The sequence below is a fragment of the Bolinopsis microptera genome, chromosome 3, assembly GCF_026151205.1.
Source record: "Bolinopsis microptera isolate Bmic1 chromosome 3, MBARI_Bmic_1.0, whole genome shotgun sequence".
Taxonomy (NCBI): domain Eukaryota; kingdom Metazoa; phylum Ctenophora; class Tentaculata; order Lobata; family Bolinopsidae; genus Bolinopsis; species Bolinopsis microptera.
The window spans coordinates 9395226-9405135 of record NC_087074.1 but is presented as its reverse complement, the minus strand read 5'-3'; the positions used below and the strand labels follow the sequence as shown (position 1 = coordinate 9405135).

The 9910-nt window shown below is 36.5% G+C and overlaps 1 protein-coding gene across 1 annotated transcript; it reads right to left on the bottom strand.

Moving 5' to 3' along the window:
* Nucleotides 1–1656: 1656 nt before the first annotated feature.
* Nucleotides 1657–4809, bottom strand: LOC134812187 (uncharacterized). The gene is made up of 4 exons (XM_063819429.1): nt 4611–4809; nt 4015–4139; nt 3286–3431; nt 1657–2336 (listed from the first exon to the last, which is right to left on the bottom strand). Exons 1-4 carry the CDS (start codon nt 4801–4803, stop codon nt 2213–2215), a joined length of 588 nt encoding a protein of 195 aa, XP_063675499.1. The 5' UTR covers nt 4804–4809; the 3' UTR covers nt 1657–2212.
* Between the last annotated feature and the right edge of the window lie 5101 nt (nt 4810–9910).

The window sequence follows — 9910 nt, the reverse complement described above, 5'->3', positions numbered from 1 at the left end:
TAGCACTGGGTCTTACCTTCTCAGCTCTAGTTTGATGATTGATCTGGCTTTCTTTGGGACTTCTAATCCCGGCTCTGAATTCTATTGAATGCTGCTTTTTAAAGCTATTTAAATTGTGCCTTGTTTTGGATTATCGACCATATTGTTCTCGTTACTATTCTTATTTTTATTACGATTACTAATTAGGGAATTTTGTTCGACTGGAAAGTGAGACAAAAGAAATCCATCCTCCGAACCTCCAAGCTCAGAAGAACTAGAATAAGAAAACTTGGTTCTTTGGACATGATGTTAAGACCACGAGTGTAATATATTGAGTAATACAATTTAAAAGCATGAATAAACGTGAGTCTCACGAATAGTGTACGTGATTACGCGGATACTGATCACTGAGAACTATATAATAACTCGGCAAAAATGCCAGGGTCTTAGATCTTGTCTTTCATCTGACACACACTCTATCAAATCTTGGCTCCGGTTTGATAACCCGATTTTCTTGTAAGTGCTGATTTGCTTGCCTTAAATTTAATAAAGTGCCCTACAAATCGGTTCCTAATTATAATTTATTATTGTTGTTCAGTTGGTTAATTATGAATATGTTTGTTAATTCATATTTATGCTAAATGCTTCAAGTTCTTTTTTGAATATATTGCTTTTAATACCTATCTTTATATTGGTGTTTTAGTTCGTCTCTACGGTGGCTGCTTTCCTGGCATAGGGCATCTCCTTTAAGTAAATCTTGCCCGAAATTCCTCAGTTCCACAGCTCGATCTAATTATAGTTTTACCAAGAGCTGGCAAACAGTGGAGAGAATGTGAGACTTATAGCTGATCAGGGTTTGAACTATGGATAGATTGCTTTGCCACTGTTACAGACTACAGTACAGTACATTACTTGGACGATTCATCCGCTTTAATTTAACAAGTTAATCAAATAATTAGAGTCAAATATCTGGGGGAAGGTGCCTTCAAGAAGCATTCATTTTGATTTGATCAAAATTATGTGCGCTGTCGTTAAACTATCGATTAAATCCTATAGTGGATAATTAAAAGTCTGAATTCCCAATTTATTGGGATTAAGACGGTAATGGAGTGGGGATGGAGTTAACTGGAAAAGTTGGCGGAGGGTGTAAGCTGACAATAAACACTTTCATAGTTTGGTATCCTTTTCTGGCTTGGCCCACTTAAGACATCCCCAGTAGACTGTGTCTGTAGAGCCACGAACTCAGGACCCCCTGGTGCACGCGTTATACTTATATAATATATATAATAATACCTACAAGCAATCTATTAATTGAACAGATATGCGATCCCAGCCAGCATATGGCACGTCAAACCATACAAACACGTATTTGCCATTTGGAGGGTCATCATGGACCAAGTATTGAAGTTCTTACAATTAATTTAAGAGATCTAGGTTATGCAGTTCTCGAATATGCCTGAGTTGTGGCAGTATTCTTGTAGCCGAACCGCCAATATTCGTATCATGTTTAATATCTATACTACCGTGTCACTGGCATGATTTTATTTGCCTTCGTTTCGATATTTAAAGCTGGAGGTTGTTGCTTTTTCTGATTTATGTATTTCCAACCAAGGAAACGAAAAAAAAGCTCTAAAGAGCCTCTCAATGTAATTAAAGAAAGAAAACTATTAATGTTTCAAAAAACACATGTAACTACAATTACTAATTATAAAATTCAAAATCATTTTAATCAATTCACTCTAAGGTAGAGTTACTTCTGCATTGCAATGAAATAAATTGCTAGCATAAAGTTTGACAAACCGTAAAAATTTCTGATAATATTTACATAAATATATCATATATATGGTTCGTTAACGTAGTTACTATTACTAAAATCAGGCATAGACTAGAATCCCGTCGGGATTCTAGTTTTAAACTTTAAAATTGTATCAATTGCATGCTTTTTAGTTGTCTACAAATTACAATTACATTTCAACAATTTTATATTACACATAGTAAAGCTCATTCTAAATCTAATTCATAATAATGCTTTAATAAAAGCAAAGAATTTTAAAACAGCTTTGTCATTCAACAATTCAGTCCAACATAATTCTCAATCAGCATCTCAATAAATGCTAATACCAGGTATCATATTACCTAGTTAAGCTTGGATAGTCCTCTTGATTGTTTAACCTTAAATCGCGAACAATGTCGCCCCTTGTCACTAGTCTGTAGTCATTATAGCAGCTAGACTCTAGAAAGTACTGTTACCCATGTTTCTCTTGTACTCCCTCAAGTTTTGGGCCATGACCTCGAGGCCTTCCTGTAGTCCGTCGCCGGAGCACGCTGTGCAACCTTGAACAAACCACTTGTTCGACCTGCGACAATATTGAGGATTAATATTTTATCTTTATAATAGTCTGAATTCCAACCATATTCCAAATAATTGACAAAAGGAATCCAGTAGCTATAATGTGAATGGTGAAGTGTGTTAAACACAGTGTCTTTCGAGCCATCCATTGCTATGCGAATACTCGTGACTTGGCCTTGTCGACATTAGCAAGTTATTGACAAAGATGATATTAGGCTAATGCTCTAATGGTTTTGCTACCAAAGTTGTTAAGGACTACTGACTCAATATTTAAAATATTTGATGTTGTGGACTATAATATAATATAAATGAATATATCAATATGTGGGTACCGCCAGCGATGCATTGGCCCCGGAAAATGCAACAATTTCGAGTAAAAAATATGTAATATTATTATTCGGAAACTCTGTCTTCCGAGGAAATATAGTACAGTAATGTTTATGGCCAGACGCATATTCTTAATATGAATGAAATCCCATCAACACAGGCCGTCAAAATTTAAGTGCAATTATCTTTGGCCGTTGTCACGAATTATATAGCCGCGTTCATTTTTTGTCAAAGTTTGACATTCATTTTGTGGACGCTTCTATTTGTCACACTATTTGTTTCGAAATACAGAAGTATTTTTAATAAGTTATTCTAATTAATACTTTTAAGTATACATTTATTGACAATGCTTTAACGGGTGATACTCGTAAAATATCTGTTCCATATATTGTCGACGAGTCCAACTCGACGAGTCCAACTCGGCGCGCGTCCTGGTAGGTTGTAAACCTACAAACAATGCTTTCTGCCTGTATCGCGAGTGAAATTTAAGTTATTAGATTTAATGCACATTCGGCGGAGTACCATTACATTTGATTAGATTTCTGTCGAATTTAAAAAGTTGCTACGGTACTACTATAGTCTCCCGTCTCAGCTGTATTTATAGTCGACAGCAAATTAAAAATAAAAACCTGTATGAATGAAGCTGCAATTTGTCTGCAATCGCTGAGGGTCGGGAAGCTTGAGGGAGGTCTTGTTTGTTGGCCAGAACCAGGATTGGAACTCCTTTGGGCATCTCTGGAGATTCAATGATACCTCTCAATTCATCAGCAGCTTCCTGAAAATTTAAATTGACTTCATTCGTGGACAGTTCATAATTATTTAGTAAGGATTATATTGGTGATTGTTTTTATCCAAAAATTGTATAACCCCCTCTTGACTCTGTCTCGTTCATACTCATAGTGCTAGCAAGTCAATATTGCAAAACATTTTTTGTCGAGGCACCTAGAAATTATGGCCCACTCATGATACAATTATCGATGTTATTGGGTTGTCTAAACTACGAAAACTGCATTAAATTAATATGATAATGAAGTTGAATATGAAGATATCGTGACAATAGCTCATAAGCAAATGAAAGACAATCATGCTGATTGCTGATAACAAACATGTTCTCAAGAGTGATGCGCGTCGCGGCGTCAATGTTTTAACGAAATTGAAGTTTAAAATAGCAGCATACTCAATCATATACAATTGGTATTTTAAATGCGCTTCTTTTAACATACTTAAATCATTATTTTTGCACGCACTATACTATTACTAGTTTTTCTCACTTTTAAGATAGCTAAAAATTGAATTTGAAGATACATAGCTTGATTCTAATAACCCTGCCACCAACGTTTCACTGAGCAAGTACTCACCACAAAGCGGGAGGGATCATTGCTGTCCACGACGAAGACAAGGCCCTTGCAGGTAGAGTAGTAGTGTCTCCACAAGCGCCTGATAGCCTCCTGACCTCCCACGTCCCAAATAGTGAAGGTGACACCTGACAAAAGGATAAGTGTTATCAAATATCGTGAGGAGTGCAATTTGCTGACGATTTAAGAAATCTCATAAATGGTACTATACTGCTTTTTGATGTACTTAGATTTTATTGCTGTCTTATCGCTTGTTCAGATTCTACGCCTCTATTAGTGGGAACCTAGGTATTCAATCACATCTCTCTCCCTCTCTCTATTCAATCATATCTCTCACACACTCTCTCTCCCCCTCTCTCTCTCCCCCTCTCTCTCTCTCTCTCTCTCTCTCTCTCTCTCTCTCTCTCTCTCTCTCTCTCTCTCTCTCTCTCTCTCTCTCCACTCTCCCTCTCGCTCTATCTCTCTCTCTATTCAATCATATCTCTCTCGTGCCGAAATTACATGTTGATATAACTTTGTTTAGTAAGTGAGACTTCAAAATCGGTAATTCTCTTGCATCCCCATTTCCCAAGTTAATTTCCTCAAACTGACAAACTAACCCTTGCACGGGGTAACTGTCTCCACGTTAAAGCCGATTGTAGGGATTGTGGCGATGTTCTCGTTGAGTTTCAGCTTGTAGACAATTGTTGTTTTACCAGCGTTGTCAAGCCCCAACATAAGGATATTCCAGGGATCTCCGTTTCCGACCAGGTCCTCAAATGTGGACCAGAGTCGCGAGAGAAATATACCCATTTTGATTTAGCTTTTATAAGAGGTAGAGTTGTTAGAGATAGTGATACAAGCTGTGCGTCGTGCGAACAGAATATGTTCAAATTTTATGGTTTCATTATTTGAGAAAAAGAAAATATCACAGCTTACAATTTGGATGAAAATGTACTTTCAAGACCGGTACTCCAGTTTGGAAGATGTTAGAATTTATCTAAGATTTAATTAGTTCATTTGCAGTAGGGTTGAAATCATGTCGAAATTGTCAGAATTTATGTTCGTTTGTGCGGTGTTGGGTAACATCCGTAATACTAGTATAGGTGTGTATATACTTATATAGGATTAGGTGTGACTGTCACTAGTACAAATAATTCAATCAAAACATTCAAAACGGTTAAAACGAATGTCCAGCCATTGCCACGGACACAGTATTGTGTACTGCCCGTATAAATGTATGGTTTACGAGATTGCTTGGTGTTTATTTAAGAAATATGTATATCCTTTCTTACAATAGTTCACTGTCAAATGTCGGTAGTTAGTTGCACTGTACATGCTTAAGGGGGCATACACCAAATCTGTCCAGACCAAATGACCTCATAGGCAGTTCAGTGACCTTCTAGCGCACCGTTTCCACACCAAAAAAAATTATTTTGAGAATACCCATTTTTGTAATCGAGCATTTCCTGGTTAAAGTGGAATTTTCGGAAAAACACAATTTGTTTCGTGGAGAGGCTATAAGTTAATCATTTCTTGCGGTATCGGCTTGAAATTTTGCTCGCCGTCTATTCACATCTATTTCAAGGTGTGTGTAAAATCTTGATATCGTATCTAAAAAGGCTGGTGTGTTATTAATTTTTAAAGTTAACAAAAGTCAAAAAGTTAAAATTGTCCTTTTCAGACTTATTTTAACCAAAAAGTCAGTCAGGGAAGATCGGATTGATTTGATGGTTGACATAGACTTGTTCTCTGAATTCTGGCGCAGATTTTGATGCCCTCTAAAATGTTTTTCCTCATTTGTGTTCAGATCTATTGGACTTCAAAGCCAAACAACAAATTTGGGCACATTTTTCGTTTTAAATATTTACTAATTTTTCTAAAATTTTGATAGGAATGTGCTAGTGACTTTTGGAAGGGTGCAAAATAACCGCAACTAGCACATTTATATATGAGTTATGAACAACAAAACACCCTAAAATGCTTCCCTTTGAAGTTATTGGAGAAAATGTGATTTTTTATCTGCAAAGCCAAAAAATCACATTTTCTCCCATAACTTTAAAGGGAAGCATTTTAGGGTGTTTTGTTGTTCATAACTCATATATAAATGTGCTAGTTGCGGTTATTTTGCACTCTTCAAAAAGTCACTAGCACATTCCTATCAAAATTTTAGAAAAATCGGTAAATATTTAAAACGAAAAATGTGCCTAAATTTGTTGTTTGGCTTTGAAGACCAATAGATCTGAACACAAATGAGGAAAAACATTTTAGAGGGCATCAAAATCTGCGCCAGAATTCAGAGAACAAGTCTATGTCAACCATCAAATCAATCCGATCTTCCCTGACTGACTTTTTGGTTAAAATAAGTCTGAAAAGGACAATTTTAACTTTTTGACTTTTGTTAACTTTAAAAATTAATAACACACCAGCCTTTTTAGATACGATATCAAGATTTTACACACACCTTGAAATAGATGTGAATAGACGGCGAGCAAAATTTCAAGCCGATACCGCAAGAAATGATTAACTTATAGCCTCTCCACGAAACAAATTGTGTTTTTCCGAAAATTCCACTCTAACCAGGAAATGCTCGATTACCAAAATGGGTATTCTCAAAATAATTTTTTTTGGTGTGGAAACGGTGCGCTAGAAGGTCACTGAACTGCCTATGAGGTCATTTGGTCTGGACGGCACAAACCACTGTTTTGGTGTATGCCCCCTTAATGCTACATAATGAAAATGGAGAGATATCGAAGTAGCAAATGTAGCTAAGTAGTAGATGTTCTATCTCAAAAACACGGTTCATGATCTGCCCCTCTTCTTAAAAGACCGCAACATCCTAAGTATGAGAAACCTCCTTTTTTGTGTAACAATGGTCACCATAGCTACACTAATACACTATGTACCAGATATCTCTAACCTATAGTACACAACTATACATCATGTTAATTACTGTTAACGCACTGTACAATGTACACTGGATACTAACTTTAATAAGTTCAATCATCCGGTATTTACTGTATTCATTGGGGGTTCAAATATTTAGATACCAGTGAAGTTAAAATAGATACTTAAATACTCAGTTAAAACCCTAACAAGAGAATCAAAATAAAACCAAAAGAGTAAAAGAAAGGATATTAAAAGTAGTTAATCGTGATAGTTTTCACAGAAACTCGGCATAGCTGCACATAACACAACTCATGTCAGTCATCACCACAATTATTAACAGAGAGTTAGTGAAGAAATTATCAAATCCACGGACGACCAGTTAAAATGGTCAGGCACTGCAGCACCTGTTATCTCCCCAAACAACTGATAAACTCTGCCTTGATCCCGTCTGAGAGCTGTCTTATATCCCTCCCATCTATCTCCGTGTCCAGTGCCACGTTGCCACTACCACCGTGTGAGCCTCCTCCCCGTCAGCAGCATGATTACAGCATTAGCCATTAGGCTGGCACTGTGCCACTGTTTTACATAACAACAGGAATTACGTCATTCTCTCTCTCTCTCCTCTCTCTCTTGTTTTATGAGATAACATTTAGCATGTTATAAGATGTGCAGCATTATCAGTAGCAACCAGCGTGTATTTGAGGACGTGGCACTGCTCCGTGAGTAGTAGAATAGTATGAGTTGAGGAGTGATCTAATACTTGGTGCATTCTTATGAGGTGAGATCATCAGAGGTAGGTTAGGATAACCTGGGTAGTGGTGAATAGGGCTCTTACTAGGTGGTACTAGTGAGGAAGCAGTAAGCCTTGTTACACTGTCATATTAGTATTACTGCAAGAAAGCTCCAGGAAACAAAAGTTGCCATCGAATTCCAACATTTCCCTTTGCTTGCTGCTTTCTGAAGAATGACGAAACTTCAGAGGGTATCACGGTGGCAAATGGCCGAAAATTGGTAACCTCAAATTACTTTTTAAATGGAGCTGGAGGAGGTTAAGCGTGTCAGGCCAGGCAACGTCTGGCAAAGTCATATTGTATACTGTCAGTCAGAAACGTAAATAACCAGAATTATAATATCTTTAATATCATCTTTAATATCTGTAAAATCAAATTTACCCCCCAAGAACTAATTAACGTCGTGTGGGTGGAGGAGCCAGATATAATATTGATTTAGAAATATAAGCAGTGGACTACAAGGCCGGCCACTCTCGCTTTGGCTCAAAGATTACATATCACAAATTTGTTCAGTGCCATAACTAAAACCAAGCTTGCGTATTGGCTCTGTATTAGTGTATTGTGTTTGTGTAGTATCAATTGCTGGTCTACTGGAGGGGTATAACTATAATATTTTATTGGAGTTATAGTAAAAAATAGATAAGTTAAACCCATATTTTCAAACCATGGGCACTCGTATTTCATAACTTTTCAAATTCACCAAACTATTGCCCTATTCAAGTTATTTCCCAATCTCATTATTATGAATACATATCTGCTGTATAACCACGTTTATTTGTTGGTCATGAATTAAAGCGACTAATTTCCTTCTTCCAAACTGTGCAGTGTGCAATCTCTTGTTATGCTATTTTAATTAAAGCTCCATTTTACGTAATATTTACAATAATCAGCTGTTGAACCACTTTTATGATTAATCAAAGCGTTTAATCTCTTGAGTAGTGGACTGTTAAGTTTAATCTTAAGCTTAATATTATTAAATTATCTGCAATTCAACCTTGTTTGTTTGCTGTTGATGAATTAAACACACACAATTTCATGTGCAGTGCCACGTAAAATATCAATTCTCCCTTCCAGCCCGTAGCTTTGCTAGTTACGATCTCGTCACGGTAGTGAGAAGCATTATTTTTTGCGCAGCTTAGTAGTGCATTGCGCTGCAATCGCAAAGAAATAATATAAAGCAACTTTTATCAAGAGAGGAATCTACGAACTTTCCAAATTATCCAAATAATCCAAATAATTTTATAAGAATTTATCAACTATCTCAATAAAACTGAATAAAATACACGTATTTCTTATGGGTGTCTGTAATCTGTATATTACGTAGGTATTTTAAGCCCGATTATACTTATATTTCTGCCCTATATAAGCTCATGTATGGGTCTTATAGTTATATCGCCAAATTTATAGTTTCGAGTCCATAAATTGATCATATAAACGTTTTGAATGAGAACAACTTTGTTCGAAATTACTGTTGTCTTAACATCTTCAAATTACTGTGTTACTTATTATAAATTAACATTTTTGGCCAAAAACCCGTTAAACATTGACAAAATTACCCATTTTCTTAGTTACAACAATTTACAATAGTTTTGTATATGTGGTCTTATCGCATAACGCATTGAGTACACTGATTTTTTTCCTGTTACTTTTAGTTTTATGGAAGATACTGTGGTGGTTATGTGAATTGTCAGCTTACATAGAATTATAAATGATTTCCATAATATGATATGAGACGTCAAGGATCGGGAAAATGACCACGCACAAATTTGGCCGCATTTCTTGTTGTTCAACTGTCAAAAGATGCTGCCAAATTTCAAGTTTTTCCTTTTCTTGCTTCTTGAGCTGACAGCGGAGCCAAGTTTTTCAGAGGTTATTACTATCACTATCAGTGTCAAATGTTGTGTCAAATTTTGCATTGCCAGACATTGCACTTGCTTGGCCCATCCTGGGCCGCGAATCAAGGTTGCAACGTGAGATAGCTTACCTGTTACCGCGGCAAGCTAGGGATTTTAGAATAATGTTATATGAGTAGAGTATTATGGTAGAGTGAAACTCACTTACCTAGCTGGTGTGCAAGGTAAGAAACTCCCACGCGCACCATCCTCGGAGTCCTTGCAGTCGATTTAGGGTTTCACCAGCTATATCCTAAAAACGTTAACTGGTTGAGACCAATTTAACGGGAAAGTTCGTGGCTATATGATTAACCATTGAGTATCTGGCTTACTTTATCGTAGGAGTTC